The sequence below is a fragment of the Linepithema humile genome, chromosome 2, assembly GCF_040581485.1.
Source record: "Linepithema humile isolate Giens D197 chromosome 2, Lhum_UNIL_v1.0, whole genome shotgun sequence".
Taxonomy (NCBI): Eukaryota; Metazoa; Arthropoda; class Insecta; order Hymenoptera; family Formicidae; genus Linepithema; species Linepithema humile.
Genome location: NC_090129.1, coordinates 27545939 through 27563538, shown reverse-complemented (window position 1 = coordinate 27563538; position 17600 = coordinate 27545939). Strand labels below are relative to the sequence as shown.

The window sequence follows — 17600 nt, the reverse complement described above, 5'->3', positions numbered from 1 at the left end:
TAACAATAGAGGTAATTTTACTCGGTATTCCAACCACAGAGTGATGATTACTGATATTTATTAATAACTGTAATTGACGGGTAACTGACGGATACCTACCAAGAAGTTGAAACAATCGGTCCTAAGAGTGTCGGAGGCGATCGTGAAAATGCGCATAAAATATGCCAAAAACGTTTCTGTTTCATGAAAAATGCAAATAAGCACTTTTATCTTGTCTTACTATTCAACATTATACTTATAGCATTTTGACTAAACGGATTTAGATCGATTTGAGAGCGATTAATCACAATTTAGAAGAAGGGAGGGGAATGAGGTTTTCAGTAAAAGGTGTCATTCTTGTGTGCAGTATTTTTATATTTTGGAAACGATATATTCTTCATGGTATTCTATTTTTATGAATTATCACACGACACACACACACACACACACACATATTTATATAGCAATTCTGTATAATAATAAATTTATTACGCTAAGGATATTGAAATCTAGGTTGAATCTTTAAAACGTTTTTTGATTGCAATGTTCTTAAATCTTTAAAAATTCTTTCTTGATATAAATGGATAACTATTTTTATGTGAATCCCGCGCGAATAATTTATATCACGAGCAGTTTGTTAACATTAATAAATTGGCATTATGTGATCATGTAACCTTGTCACGTAAAAAAAGTCATTATAAAAAATTTCTGTGCACAAAGAGCAGAATTTATTGTAATTTATTATATGCGCAGTATGTTTATTCATTCAAGGGTATATAACAGTGCTGCCCAACCTTGTACATGCAAGCTACTTTTCTTTTTTTAATAGAGTGATTTCGCAAATCTATCTATGTTCGCTGGAAATAATACAAAATTAGAATATGATTTCGAAGTTAAACTTATCAATAGAAAATTTAGTGTCAAAATATAAACAAATTAATAGAAGCAAAATAAATATAAAAATTATAAATATAAATTTTATAATAGAATCAAATAAAGTAAAAATCAAAATGTAAAGATTATAAAAAATCAGATCGCGATCGATCGGTAGATTGCAATCGATTAGTTGAGCACTCCTGGTATATAATATTTAATATTTAATATATTAAAATTTTAAAGAGAAGACATTTGCATATATATTGTCCAAGTATATTAATAGATTTTTTCTTTAAATTGTGCTTTGTGACTGCGTTTTTAACGTCATTTTACTTCGTGTCGTATAGCCGAAACCGCACTCTAAAAAGTGAATTAAAGGGAACGTTTAGATTTAAAACGTTTTTCCCAAAACAAGCGTTTAATGAAGAAAGATGTTTCAGATTTAAACATTTTAGCGTTTTAAATCTAAATACCCTGGTGTTTAAAATATTGAAAACACTCAAAAATGTTTATTGTTTTTCTTCAAACGGAAAAAGGTGTTTTACTATGATAGTTAAACGTTTACTTTCTCCACATGCCGAAAAACAAAATATCTTACTGAAATTAAACGTTTATTAAAGTAAAACGTTTTTTTTTTCAAGACGTTATATTCTGATGAATTGTGAAGTGCATTGAGAGGCGTTGCTAAGGACGACTAGAATTAAAGTTTGAAAATTTTATCATTATGACATAATAATAAAATTTTTCGAAGAAGAGGGAGAATTAGTATCAGCTTTTATTTGTGCCGACAATATTATAAAAATGAAAGTTGAAAATCCAACTGCTGCCAAATCCACTCTTTGTGTGTTGAGATGTTATTATGCGTGGGACTCCCATTTCTCCCATTATCTAGCAAATTACAAGACGGTGCTGGATTTTTTTGATAAAGTATTGTTGAACAAAATTATATACAATAATCAAAAGCTTTCCAAATTTTGGACCTTATTTAAGATCCTTTTATTGTAAATGTGTTGTTTGTAAACTTAAAAAATTAAATAAAAAAATTAAATTAATTAAATTAATTAAATAAAATGGTTTTTGGCGTTTTATTTTAAAACTTTTTAAAATTCGGAAAAGTGTTTTATTCGAAAACACCTTTATATGTTTCCGAATAAAACACTTTTCAAAACTAAACACTTTTTAACGTTTCGCATGTCCGTTTAAAAATTAAACATTTTCTTTTATGAGTGTAGGTAATATTTTATTATACTAAAATTTTGTTTTTGTGTGTGTGGTATCGTAATAATAATTCGCATCTAATCCAATTTTGTATCTCAAAATATTGATATATGTCTTGTATATCTATACATTCTAATTTTTCGAATATTTTGTTATGTCACGTATAATAATAAGATATAATAAAATAAATAGAATCAAACTTTCTAAAATTTTGTTGCAATTTATAGATCGTTGACAATAGACTAAACACGTTCAAGCACACGCGGAAATGTTACAAGCTTGGATGTATCTTATGAGATTAACTGGAAGTTTAAACATATAGACTATAAATAGAACGCGGAAATTGGTGAAGTTTCACAGTGAATTGCACTACTCGAGTGATCCGAATTGTTTTTCTGATACCGTCAGTAGTAGACTAACGTAAACGGAAGGTGTTGCTTACATCAAATGACAACACATCATGCCAAAAGTCAGAAATATGCATCAATGCATTTGAACAGCATTTATCTTAAAATTTTGCTTACTATTTGTGTTTGGGAAATTTTGTGCACGTCTTTTAATTATCGTGGAAAAGGGATAACAATAAAATTCGACAATTTCGACATTATAAACCTTTTTGAAAAATGGATTAAGCGTAGAAAATTGAAATAAAATTAGTTAATAATGCAAAAATTTTGCGCCAATAATTTTAATATTAAAAACCAAAATATAAAATAAAATAAATACATGCAAAATATAAGTTCAACGTTCAAATTAGATTAACGCATCATTATTGTCGATTTATTCTTATCATTCACGAAAAAAAAGAATTTTGCTATCGCAGCAAAATCGTCGTTGCTTTTGCATATTTGATGGGATAACTACTAAATTTTGCTGTTATAACTAATTTTTTAATTTAATGTTACAGCAAAATCTATTTATATATATATATATATAGTTGAATATATATATATACTTAATTATATACAATTTAATATATTAAATTATTTAATATATTTAATTGAATATATATACTTAATTTGTTCATATAAACATATTCATTTGCTAATAAAGCAAAATAGTCTATTTCTAGCAAATATATTTCACTACTACAATAAAATCATTATTGCTGATACAAATTCATCATAACAACAAAGAAAGAATGCTTTGTAATCGATTTTGTAATATTATTATAGCAATATTTTACTTGTTAGGAGAATAAGAAAAAGTTTGCTGAATAAATTTGTTCTAGAAACAAGATTGCTATTGGATTAAAATGGTGCACACAGATAGCGTAAAAGTTGTTTTAGAAATTTTACTGGATATTTTACTAAATATTTATTCAATATTAATATCTATAAATATGATTGTTAATTTACATTTAATATTATTTTAAATAAATAAACAATAAAATTGAAATTATGTGACGGGTTCTTGTTGTTGATATTATTAATTAGTACACTGAGGAAGGCCAAATACAATGATTGAAACGTCTGTACAATTGTATTAAATAAATAATTGAGCACGTAAAACCAGCTTCGGCTCTATAAACTTATTTATTAAAGGATACATAAAAACAAGAAAGCATAAAAAATAAATTTATATGTTTTCTTTTTTAAATCTTTATTGAACGTCAATATATATATGAATATTGAATATCGCCATATATAAATGATTTCGTGTACAAATGGTGGAGTCTTGTCATGATGTGAAAAAAAGGCGCGCATGTATGTCCTAGTTTAGTAAATTATTATGATGAATTGTATTGTGTTTTACGTTGTTTTAAATAATGATTTATTTTTCAACTTGTATTTTTAACTTGTATTTTTAACTTTATTGGAGGTTCTATATAGTTCTTCTAAATAAAATTTTAAAAAATATTGACATAATGTGCGACATAATGTGTTTATATTATTATTCCTGCAACCATTTTCAATTTTATACATATAGTATTCTACATTCATATTTGTGTATGTTTACAGACAAAGAAGAAACATTTTAATAATATTAGAAAAGTTATTTTTTTGTTTTATTAGTAAAATATCTTTTGTACTATCCATTTAGGTTTGTGTAGGAAGTAAATAAATACATATTATTGCGTCCGCGTGTCGTAATTGACAGTCCGTGATCGCCCGAATGATAATTACACGCACAAAGAACTGACACAATTTTAATAATAAAACACTTTAATAATTAAACACCGAATAACACAACAACGTAACAACGTAACAAGAATACGAGTACAATATGCCGCAGCTATCAGGTACGCGTCCGCACAATCTGACAGTTAGCATAAATCTGACAGTCCAAGAAAATCGATAATTTAATAAACATTAGTTAGTTTCTATGGAAACATAAACATTAGTTAGTTTCTATGGTAATATTGACACATGACATTTAATTTATTATAACTCTTTTACAAACTATCAAACAGTTTGTTAATTGATATTACTATAGCAACACGGCGAAGATAACCGACGCGTAATTTAGGGTACGCAACATTGCCCTCCTCCAGAGAAAATTGTCGTCCCGACAATTCTCTGAAAATCCAGGAAGGTTGATTGTTGTCTTCAAACTTCTAGTGTCGACTCCAGGGCATTTTAACGATTTCCTGCTCTACCTTGTGCTGCTGCATCAAGTTATCGAGCGCCGCTATTTTGATCCCAATCGAACACCTTCTTTGAACTCGAATATCGTCGACTCCAGGGTTTCTTGCTCTACCTTGTGCTGTTGCAACAAGTTACCGAGCACCAATCCCAGGTCCTAATCGACTAAATTTCCTCTTGCTGTTTTAATTTCTTATGCCGTTGCTCTTCAAAATTCTTCGGACAAGAGAGGGGTATCTATCGTGGACCCATCACCCTAATAAGGACTTTTCAGCCCCTGCCTCAGCATTTGCTCTTCGGCTCACAGGAAAACCACGGCTCAAAAACCGTGAGCGAGGCAGTCCTTGTTAAAAATAAAATTTTTTGTTTGAAGAAAATCCAGAAAAATTTCTATTTGAAAACGAGAAGGAAATCCATCTCTTCAGATTCAAAATCCATCTCTCCAGATTCATTCCTCCAAAGAAGTTTATTACTTTAAAATTACATAAAAAAACTTAAAACAGATAAATTGTTCATTTAAAATAAATATTTACATTAATCGTACAATTATAATCGTACAATTATTAAATAGCTTTCAATTTTTTTTTAATTTCTGCTATACTTTAATTCAAAATCTGTCCCGGAATATACGGAGCTAATCTATCTGAATGAACAATCTTCTTCTTGTGTTTTTTTTATTTTTGTATACAAAAGACAACATTAATCACTTAATTTCTTTATAATTCTATATGGACCTTCCCAATAACTTTGTAATTTGGGTGCTCTACCTTTAACCCTACAAGGATTATAAAACCAAACCTCATGTCTCTCCTCAAAACAGATTTGACGAGCCTTCTGATCATACCTTAGAACGAAACGATTGAGTTTCTATTTGTTGTCGAGCTTCAATGTGAATATTATTTAAGTTTTCTCTAAGCTTTTGTGAATAAACATCAATCGTTATCAGGGGCGGATTTCCCATTAGGCTGGATAGGCTATAGCCTAGGGCGGCAGATTTTAGGGGGCGGCAAATTTTCAATTTTTGAATTAAAAAAAAATTTATGAACACTCGATTTATATTTGAAATACATTCTGATTTTCATCAAAAGAGTCATAATATAAATATGTTCGTGATCATTACTGTTAAAGAGCGTATAAAGTGCTATTTTTTCCGGCGTTTTTGGCAAAACTTATTTCCCGTTTTTTTCCTCCAATTCTCAACCGATTTTGCTGAAATTTTTTCTTTGAGTTTTTTTAATATTAAAAATTGCACTGTCATTAAAGGGCGGCAAATTTGATTCAGCCTAGGAGCGGCAGAAACCGAAATCCGTCCCTGATCGTTATGTCATTATTTTGATTTGGAGGACTTCCTCGCAATAAGTCTAAAGGCAATCTTAAATCCTGAGCGAAATATAATTCTGCTGGAGAAACCAGTAGTTTCATGTTTTGAAAATCGATACGCCAATAAATACAAATAGATCGACTTATCCCAATCTTTTTGATTAGTTAGTTTCTATGATAATATTGACACATGACATTTAATTTATTATAATTCTTTTACAAACTATCAAATAGTTTGTTAATCTGATGTTACTATAGCAACACGGCAAAGATAAACGGCGCGTAATTTAGGGTACGCAACAATATTAAAATCTAATAAAACAGAAATTAAAATACAATTAAATTAATTTTTATTTTTATTAGATTTTATATATATTTTTCTATTTATTTATTTCTTAGATAGAAAGTAAACCTGAATGAATATTACTGCCAAGATGCTTTGCTAAAAAAAAAAAAAAAAAAGAAAGAAAGAAAAAAAAAGAGCCTTTCTAATATGCAAAATTATTTTGCTAATATAGCCAAAATGCATTGTTAATACAGCATTAGAGCCTTTTGCTAATATAGCAAAGTTACTTTGTTGAAATTACTAAAAAGTGCTGTTAAATACAGCTAAAATTTTTTACTAATATAGTAAAAATACTTTGTTTATTTATTCAAGATAACTTGTTAATTCAACAAAAGCGTTTTTCTGATATAGTAAACTTGATTCGTTGTAACCAAACATGTAACCAAATTGCGTTCTTGATGCAGTAAAAGTATTTCAATGGCAAAATAAAAACAGTTTGTTATTATAATTATTATAATTTGTAGGATTAGCAAATATATTTCCAGCAAATTAGTATGCTTAGTAAATCTCTTTGTTGTCCATATAATAACTAACGAAATTTGCTATGGTAGCATAAAATATGCTGTGACAGCAAATTTTTTTTCCGTGTTGAAATAATACAATTCCCGAGATTTTTTTTAAAGAAACATTAAATTTTATACAACTTCAATAAAAAAAAAACAAATTTAATAAGCATGAGACTTTAATATTTAAAAGAATAATAAAAAAACCTCTTGACTATATATATCGCATAATCGTGATAAATAATGGTCAGAAAACACAGTTTACATATTTTTAGTTGCATAACGGAAATCGCATTATTCCGTTGCGTATTATATTTCTGACAACAAGTCAAGAGATTAAATCACACAAGGCTAACGATACTCATTATTCTTGTTATTTCATTTCAATTCTGTCTCTTTTAGATAATAACACTTTCTCGTCTTATTACGTACGGAATGCACGGCATGATGATTCATTTTTAATCTTTTATTCTGTTTAACAATACAATATTAAGTAAATTGTTCTTAATAATAATATTTTCAATAATAATATCTTAATAATAATATCTTATAGTCATTCTTTCTTTATCGTATTTTTTTATCAGCTGATTTATGTTAACAAAAATTGTTCGTTTTTTGTTCTTTTTAAATTATTAAACACATCATTTATCTTTGAAGTTTAACTAAAAAATTTTGTTATTTCTTTCATTATTTCTTTTGCTGTCTTTATATTCTCAATCTATAGTAAAATTCTGTTTTTGTAAATGCATGCAAATGGAAATGGATACACATAAAAACAAGAAAGAATAAAAAAAATAAATTTATGTGTTTTTTTTTAGATCTTTATTGAATGTCGACATATATGAATATTGAACATATATAAATGATTTCGTGTACAAATGGTGGGGTCTTGTCATGACGTGAAAAAAGACCATCGACGAGGAGACGCCTCACTTTCCACCGCAAATCCACGTTAACTTCTCCCTATATAGACCAGTCTTCTCCCAATCGTCGATTCTCGCTGATCATTGAGCGCTTGGTGTGCAAATCAAATCCCGCGTATTCACAAATAAACCTACGAATGTTACGCGAACGTTTGCGCCGGTAGAGATCAGCGACAGAAAGAATAACGGATCTCGAAAAGCGTTTTTCTAGCTTTATCGCATCTTTTTGCCAACAGTGTTTTTCGTTATTTGGTTTATCGAACAAAAAGTGTCTTATTTATTTTGGTTTTACTCTTCTTGACTTTATGATTGCTATCGGTGTTAAGTTTGTAGCGACAAGGAAATAAAAGTGTCTGCTGGATGCTACAGCCGAAATATGTCGCATCGGCAAATTGTATTGATTTTGTATATCTGCGTAAATTTTATCGCATTAATTTGTGCCTCTGCACAAAATCACGGATCCAACGAGAATAATGACAGTAATTATACGCTACCTGCTTATGCCATTGCCACAAGAGCCGGTCTTCTCAACTCAACATGCGGAAAAGAATTACACGACTTTCGAGATGCCATTGATCAACGGATATTATGGAGCTTGAGAAGTTAGTAAGATTTTTAACACACTGTTGTTCATTTTTTTCAATATATATATATATATTAAAAAAGTGCTTGAGAATTAATCGATTAACAAAGTTTATTATTATAAAAAAATGATATCAAAATTTGATATATTTCCAGTAAACACAAGTTAACAGTAACATAACGTCAATGTTATAACTTTCCACTCAATAACTGCACTTAGTAACTACAATATAACATGTCTCGTACGTAACAATTATGTTGTTGAGTGGGAAATTATAACATTAATGTTATGTTACTGTTACTTTGTGTTCACTGGGTTATTCTATTATTAGACTATGTAATTATCTCTAATTTATACTGTCTTTCGTTAAAATTATTAATCTAAAAAGTGACTATTAATCGGTTACATAAACTTTTCTGTATTATAGAATGATTCTCACAGTATGTTTGAAGTATACGAACATTCCATATATAATTTGTTCATTTGTTATGCAATGTATATTATCACCGCGATATTGTGTCAAACGCGTAATTTTTCTTAGAGCACCTCGCCAAATCAACTTTCTTCGTGTTACACAAGAAACGAGTTTTCTAACCATATACGCTAGGAAAAGCCTCCGTTACGCGTTACGCGCGTATGCTATTCGATTTTCTCTCATTTCATTTCGAGGATCCTGTATCTCGCGGATTGAAACATGCACCACGTAATCGCGATGCATATGTCTATTAAAGTTGACACAGTGTAGCTAAATATACACTTTCTTAAATATACAATATACATGTTTAGATATTCCTACGTATATCCAGAGTTTTGAATATTATCTAATACTATCGTTGTTTACTCGTGTATACATGAGAAAAAATATTCTAAGAGAAAGTTAGTACAAATACATCGTAAAATATCATAGAAACATTATTTAGAATATTAATTTTAATTTCTTAAGACTCTTTTCTTGAGATGTAATAATTTGTACAATAATTTTTTACGATTGTGTATTTTTTTCATAACAATTACATTTATTCGTTTGTATGTAGAATGTAATATATAATAAAAAATATATGTAGCAATAATATTAACATAATACATATACAAATCTCTAGAATTCTGAATAATACGCAATATTTAAGAGTTGATTTTTGAAATTTGCGATTTACATGCACCTTCTACGGTCCGAATTAATTTTGATGAATAATTTAATATTAAATATTTTGTCTCTTTATTTCTTAAATTGTCAAGTAAAGATAAATGACACAGTAAACTTTTATTATCTAGGAAATTCTATAAAGATTGTAAAATATAATATAAAGCCAGTCGAGTTTATGTCGAGTCCGTCTGGACACAAGACTGTACAGGATTTCATTCATTAATTAACAATTAATGGAAAAGTATTCAATGCTGATTCTATTTTTTATAAATAATAATTGTGTATTTTTTATCTTTAAGTGCTGGATTCTAGCGGCGAACCTAAACCAGGCTTTTTTTATGGAAATAATTACTGGTTAGGCAGTCGCACTCAGTGTTACGATACAATGAATAAATATCCCATGGAGATTTCAAGACGAGATTTATTAAATAATTCGTTGTATCGTGATCCACAAAAGGAGTTTACGCCTTTTGAAGTGCATTACTTTGTTGCTCATTTCAAACACAATAGTACTCTTCAATACCACATTGATTTGCCAAATGATGTAAGTCTGTAAATCTTTATGAGATAAAAAATCAGTTAAATTATAAATTGATTTGTTAAATATAAATTTGTTTGTTAAATATTGTGAGAAAAATCTCTTAAATTTTTTTTAATCGCCAAATTACAGCAATGTGTGTTGCGTATTTTTAAATTATAGATCTTTAGATTATATACCTATAAAATTAGCACAAGAAAATTAAAGTAGGATTGTAGCTGATCAACATAGTTGTAAACAAGTTTAAGTAAGCCAAATGCAACATATTATTGATCATGCGTTATGATGCAATGCCGTAAAAACAGAAAATTAAATACGATACTAAAATTGACATACCGTTGAACAACAAAATTCAACATATATAAATTTTAAAAAATAGAAAAAATAATAATAAATATTTATAATAAATATTTATGATAATTTAAATCGTTAAAAATTTTTTTTTCAAATCTTGATAATGTTAATGCAAATCTTGTTAATGCGTAATGAAATAATTAGTAAAGAAAAGTCGGAAAAATTATCAATAAATTTATAACAAATATTTCATTATCTAGTTTATCTCAAAATTTTAATTTTAAGATAAAAATTGTAAAAAGATGAGCATATACTAACAATAAACGGACTTATGAGAATGGAAATATATGTTTGATATTACAATATTACAATAATATACAGAAAATATTGACTTTTAGGATTTAATTACACTTGGACTCTGTTTACCAGCATCGTGCTCTGCAAATGAACTCAGTTTTATTTTGGAAAGGATATTTCAAGATAGACTTCTCCTGATCGGTAATCTCTATTCCATGGATTTCAGATTGATTGAAGTTAAAGATTTAAAAGACGATCATGAATGGTTATTCAGGGGTGCGATACCTCTTATCAGGTCCGTCAAAAAAAAAAAAAAAAAAATATGTATATATGATTAGAGAGATGTCTTTTTTTTATACAACTTTCAACAGTCCTGAGAGAAGTACGCTAGAAAAAAAAATTTAGCGTTTTTAACCAAATTTTATAGTAGAGATTTTTTTTATAGCAATCAAACAGTTTGTTTTATATTATAAAAGATTTAGTTATTTTTGCTAAAATAATCATTAGTTTTGTTGTCTTGACCAAATAATTTAGTTGTTAGAAAATTTGACAATAAAATGGAGATTTTATATTTAATTCAAATAACCAAGTTAATAAAGTTTAACAAAGCAATATTAAGTTCCCAGTGAGAAATAAAAGTCGAAAAGACGTATATATTAGAAGTCTAATAGATATCTAATAGATGTTTTTTTGACCTGTATTTCTCACTGGAAACCTAATTGGAAAAAACTGGGAAAAAGATGTCTAATTAATATAACAAAACATTTTTGTTTAAATTAATAAAACTTGTTTCGTTAATATTTTTTAGTTGTTATATCAAGAAAAGGAACTGTAAGAAAAAAATGTTGCTAACAAAGACATTTATTTAGGACTAAATAGATTTGGTTACACATATTTCAACCAAATATTTTTGTCACCAAAAAAATCTAGTTTCTCGAACTAGATATTTTTTCTAGTAGCAAATGTTAATAAATATTAATTTTTGATTGCAGCGTTGTTTTAATGCTTACTATTTCCGTGATGATAATCGGAACTATATATGATGTATTTGTGTATCAAAAATATTTAATAAATGCCAAAAGTGAAACTCGTAAGTATCATGTTCAAAGTTTCTTAACGTGCTTAGAGTTCAATAGCAGATTACCAATAATTATGATCATGAATATTGTAGACTTTATATTTTGAAAATGCATTTTTTTAGTTACTTTACTTAATAGTTTCTTTATTTTAAATTTATCTCGATTTCTATATTAGTATACTGTATAATAACTAATTTCTATATTTCTATTAAAAATTTCAAATTGTTATTCAGATGTGAAAAACATACCCGAACAGATGGAAATAACAGTTTCGTCATTACATCAGGAAAATAAACTTGGAAAAATACTGGTGTGTTTTTCCATTTATACAAACACGAAAATAATATTGAGCGCAAAACTAGGAGGTGATTCAATACCTATCATTCACGGATTAAGATTTATGACCATGGTGTGGATAGTAATAAGTCACTCTGTATTTTACTCGTCAGACTATTTCGGTAAGTAATTAGAAACAAAGAGATTTGTAAAATTTATATTATGTTTTTCGATTTTTATTTTCTATGCGTAACAAAAATTATTTTACATACATAGATAATAGAACATGGGCTTTAAGATTCGGCACCGGTTTTCCCATTCAAGTATTGACCAATGCGATAATATCAGTCGACACCTATCTTTTTCAAAGCGGATTTTTATTAGCTTATTTATATCTGAAAAATACACCAGATAAAGACAACTCTAAGCCAATTAATTACAGAGCGAAACTAAATGAGTTCTTTGTCTGCATAATAAGAAGATTTATCCGGTATGTTTTTCCACTATCTTGGTTCACGTAAACAATTAACAAAGAAATAATTCAATGGGTACGACAAAATAAAAAATGTATTAATAAAGTTTGAAAATTAAATTTAAGCACAATGCGATGAATATGATTTTTTTACAAATTTAAATCTAAACCTCCATTTTAAGGCTAACGCCGGCTTATATGATGATGATAGGAATATTGCAATTAAACTCATCTTGGTACAATAAGACTTCACAATTTTACATGAACGAGAGACCGCATGAACTTTGCGCTAAATATTGGTGGAGAAATCTTTTGTACATAAATAATCTGTTCGATCATAGAACAATGGTACGGATATATTTATTTAAAGTCGATTTAGCATTATGCTTGAAAGTATATAAAATATTTATTCTTTATTTCTTATTTTTTGCAGTGCATGTCTTGGAGCTGGTATCTAGCCATTGATATGCAATTTTATATAATCGGTACCGCTTTATTGATTTTGTCCACTATGTAAGTTGACTGTCTATTGACGATATTGTATAGGAAATACATTTCACACATATGTTTAAATAAATACAATAAATTTCAGATATTTTTATGCAGCTGTCGCCATTTTGATTACACTTTTAATAGGTTCAATTGTGTTTTCTGGTTATATTTCATATGTCCACGAATATGTTCCAACGTAAGTCGCAAAAAGATCTTAATAATCATGAGATAAGTTAAATAAATTTCTTTTTCGTTGTTATAGATTGGATGAACAATATAGACTTTTAAATGTTTTGTATTACCCGTCATGGCTTAGAATAGGTCCGTATATTATTGGAATAATTACGGGTTATATTCTAGTAAGACTAAACAATAAGCTACCCTTAAAAAAGGTAGAGTATAATACTTTTATATAGATTAATTGTAAAAGAACAAGCAATTATTAAAATAGTTATAAAATATGTAAAAAAAAGAGGTATTGATAAATTAATTTAAATACTAGAAAAAAAATTGTTTAAATTATTAAAATTATTTTTACTGTGCTATAATAATTTTTAATTTAGTAATTAAACAACAAATTTTAGCAAATGGTAATTTTATATTGGTGCCTTGGAAGTGCTTGCAACATTTTTGCATTATTCAGCCTTTATACACGAGATATATCCGTTCTGTTTACTGCTGTCTATGTTGCATTAAGCAAAACTGTTTGGGCCATAGGTATTGCATGGATTATAATAGCATGTTTCACCAAGCACGGAGGTTTGTTATTTAATAATATAAATAAATCTTATCAAATCTGGAAATTTATTAATTCCATTTAATTTAATTTTTAATAAATTTTTGAACTAAACTTTGTAATTATAATAAAATTTATAATGTAAGTAATAATGCTGTAATTTAGAAAAATATTACAATATTTCTCTTATTAAATGTGTGATTTTATTGCAGGCATTGTTGAGAAAATATTATCATTCAAAGGCTGGATCCCTTTTAGCAGACTTACATATTGCGCTTATCTTTTAAATCCTTTTATCATACACTCGGTTAATTTATATGGTGAAACAACCATTCATTTAGAATTTTTAACCTTGGTAAGTATACAAACATTTAAAATTTTGATATTGGCTAAAAACATACATTTATTATCATAATTTAATTTCAGGCTAACATGTGTCTGGGATATGTCATGATTACTTTCTGCTGTGCTTATGTATTATCCTTAATGGCAGAAACACCATATGTCTTACTAATGCGTGAATTTATCCAATCTCGCGGTAGAAGAAAATATAGAGAGCGTAAAATTGTAATTTCACATACAAAATTGTGACAAAAATACTATAATGTTGCAATATATAGGCATACATTATTGAATTACTATCATATTTAATTATCTAAAATACGATACGTAAAACAATTGTTATAAAATAAAATTAACTTTTAGACGACATATTCGTATTTTATTAAATAATGACTTTCAATATGTTGCGGATTCAATTTTAAACTGCGTACGCTTGTGGCGCTACAGACGCTCTATTACAGTTGTTTTTCTTCTTTTGCTTTTTGTATTCTCTTCAACATATCTTATTAGTGAATAATAAAGAAAATGTTTTAATTAGTCATATAAAATGTTTTAATTAACTAGAAAAAGTTATTACAAGCTAAACAAGAATAAATTCTAATACAATAAAGATTATTACTAATTATATCGAGTGACCCATTTTAAATGCTTACCATAAAATGTCTCAAAAGAAATGCATTATTCTATTACATCCTGACAGAAAGATTTTACTCGGCGATCAGTGTGAACGGGCCTGATCACGTAAGCCGTTAGGTCTGTTAGGACGAACGAATCAGTGACCGGAAGGGTCGTATTACTCCGTTAGCAGATCAATTACCCTTTACGGAAAAAAACACTCAAAATAACACTCAATTTGAGTTATTTCGGACAATCAACTTGAGTGTAACCCTCAACATGAGTGTTACCCTTAACTTGAATGTTACTCTCAACTTAAGAGTTAACTTGAGTGTTATTCTCAACTTGAGAGTTAATTTGAGCATTACTCTTAAGTTGTACTTTAATCTGAAGTAGTTGTTACACTAAAGTTTAGGGTAACAATGAGCTGGATACGTAGTTCAATTAATGAACTATAGCATTTGACAGTCCAGTAAACGAGAAAGTATTGAAAGTTCAGAAATGGGATTGAAAATTACTGAGAAGAATTCATTTACGATAGCGCTCGGAATTAGTTGCACATTTCGGACCGATTCCCAAGACGATGCCTCCTATTCCCCTACTACCGCCCGGCCGCTGGCGACCGAGCCGCCGATAGCTCTGGTTCAGGAGCGTTTTATATAAGAAATAGGCTGAATTGTTTAGGCATCTCTCAGGAAATCGTAACATTTTCTTTGCTACATAAATAATGTTTATTTTCATTAATAATTAAATATATACAGGGTGCGTCAGCTAAATCCGGACAAAATTAAATTAGAATTCCTTGCTACGTGTGAATTTAGGAACAAATGATTGTTAATGTTCGCGTTAGTCAAATGTTTGTGTAAAACGTGTATAACCTTTAAAATGTCCGAGTTAATAAAATCAAGTGCGGAATACAATCGAAGAGCGGCGATAATTGAAGCGCTTCGCGCCGGACGTTCGCCGATCGAAATTATTCGGTTCTTCAAGTACTCGAGATCGACAAAAGTGAATCGAAGGAACGACCGTTGGCTTGCCTGTGATCCCGAGGATGTCCCCATAATAGGCTGGACATAGTTTCCAGCCAATGTTCACGTCTTAAGCGTCGTCTCTAATGAGGGTGATGTCATGCCGCCGTATTTCTTTAAAAAGGGAGAAACCATCACAAAGGAGGTTTACCTCCGGATTTTGAGGACTGTAATAAAGCCATGGATGGAAACTACGGCCTGCGGGAGGCCGTACATTTTTCAACAAGACGGTGCACCGGCTCACACAAACCATTTAGTGCAAAATGGCTTAACGATAACGTGGATGCGTTTTGGTCCAAGGAATTCTGGCCTCCTAATAGTCCGGATTTAAACCCCCTAGATTATTATGTTTGGGGCGTTATTGAAAGAGTGTCTAACAAGTCCAGGCACCCCAATGTGGCAACTCTTCAAGCCGCTATTGAAGCAGCATTCGTTGATTTAGACAAGGAGCAGTTGAAGAGAGCGTGCTCGCGCTTCAGGCAAAGGATTGAAGCAGTGATCGCAGCAAACGGGGGTTATATAGAATAATTGTACTCAGAGAGGATTTCTTAAGCAACGTACAAAAAAATATTTCATAATTTCAAGTTTTTTCTGAATCTAAAGAGTGTTTTAATAAACAATTTGTTTTGTCCGGATTTAGCTGACGCACCCTATATATATATATACAGAGTGTCCCATTTAACTTGAGACAACTAAATATTTCGAAAAATAAGCATTGTACGAAAAAATGTCCCAAATAAACTTTTAATATTATCAAGGGGGACGTCTGCCTGTGTAAAAATTAACCCGCCCCCACCACCCTTTGGGGATGGGGCGGGTGGCAACTTTAAAATTTCAAATGGGAACCCCCATTTTTTATTGCAGATTCGGATTCCTTGGAAAAAAATACGTAAATTTTGTCCGAGATATTTTTTCGAATCGTGATAGATAGCGCTGTAATCAGTGAAAATTAATTTTTGCCATTTTCTCTCACCATCGGGGTGCTTTATTTTGGTGAGTCCCCTCGCCTCTCACTATTCAATTACAATAAATGCTCGAAATAATGACCTTCCATTTCGATGCATTTATTAACTCGAGCTTGGAATGCTTGTACACATGTAGAAAATGTATCTGGCGTTATTTGTGCGCAAGCATATTTAATACGTTTCACCATGTTTTCTCGAGTATTTGGTACTTCTGTATACACTTTTTCTTTAAGGTAACCCCACAAAAAGAAATCTGGTGACGTAAGGTCTGGCGATCTGGCAGGCCAATTTACCGGACCACCTCTACCGATCCAGCAATCATTGTAATTACAATTTAACACTTCTCGTACTATTGCTGAATAATGTGCTGGACAACCATCATGCTGGAACCACATGTTCTGTATAAAATATTTTTCTATATACGAATAATTATAATTTTATTCTCTACTTACGAGACATTGTTCAATTGCGTGCTGCTGTTGAAACAAAACTGGCGTCTTGAAGAATTAATTCTGTCACCTTATTCTGGCAAATAAACATATTCTATATGTGTTTCTAACATTTTCGTATTCAGACAGTTGACTCACGTTGCAAGGATCTCGACTGTAAGTCTTTTGAATTATTATTTATTTTCTCTATTATTCTCGGATTTACTGTTTTTATCTATTTTTCACTTGATTAAAAAATGGGTGATAAATAAAAAAATACATAAGCGAAGCTTTTCGGAATCTTGACTTCATAATGATCGCTTTAAATCTTGGATACGCAAAGTATCATCAGACGAAAACCTTTTTTATTGTACTATATGCGACAAAAATATGTCATGCCCTACATCGCATGTTGCAAGACATGCGAATTCTACGTATTCATAAGAATAAAATTAAAGAAAATTTTTCATTGTTATCAGATAATGATGTAAGTCCGAGAACAAAAATATCACGAAAATCCAGCAACTTTAAATTTCAGCAACAATGGTTAGATATAGAGCT

General features: G+C 29.5%; 1 protein-coding gene across 1 annotated transcript; it reads left to right on the top strand.

The window, feature by feature from the left end:
* Positions 1-7821: 7821 nt before the first annotated feature.
* Positions 7822-14608, top strand: LOC105679329 (nose resistant to fluoxetine protein 6-like). The gene is made up of 13 exons (XM_012379272.2): positions 7822-8352; positions 9777-10021; positions 10708-10901; positions 11599-11696; positions 11919-12143; positions 12238-12451; positions 12616-12781; positions 12867-12946; positions 13026-13121; positions 13188-13317; positions 13510-13684; positions 13874-14016; positions 14088-14608. The coding sequence occupies exons 1-13, from the start codon at positions 8127-8129 to the stop codon at positions 14250-14252; spliced, it is 2157 nt and encodes a 718-aa protein (XP_012234695.1). The 5' UTR covers positions 7822-8126; the 3' UTR covers positions 14253-14608.
* The last annotated feature ends 2992 nt before the right edge of the window (positions 14609-17600 follow it).

Bases quoted from the DNA above. Each gene is read 5' to 3' on its own strand.
- LOC105679329 (XM_012379272.2), top strand. From the start codon at position 8,127: ATGTCGCATCGGCAAATTGTATTGATTTTGTATATCTGCGTAAATTTT. The intron at 8,353-9,776 runs GTTAGTAAGATT...TTTATCTTTAAG, and splicing joins GATATTATGGAGCTTGAGAA to TGCTGGATTCTAGCGGCGAA. The intron at 13,122-13,187 runs GTAAGTCGCAAA...TCGTTGTTATAG, and splicing joins GTCCACGAATATGTTCCAAC to ATTGGATGAACAATATAGAC.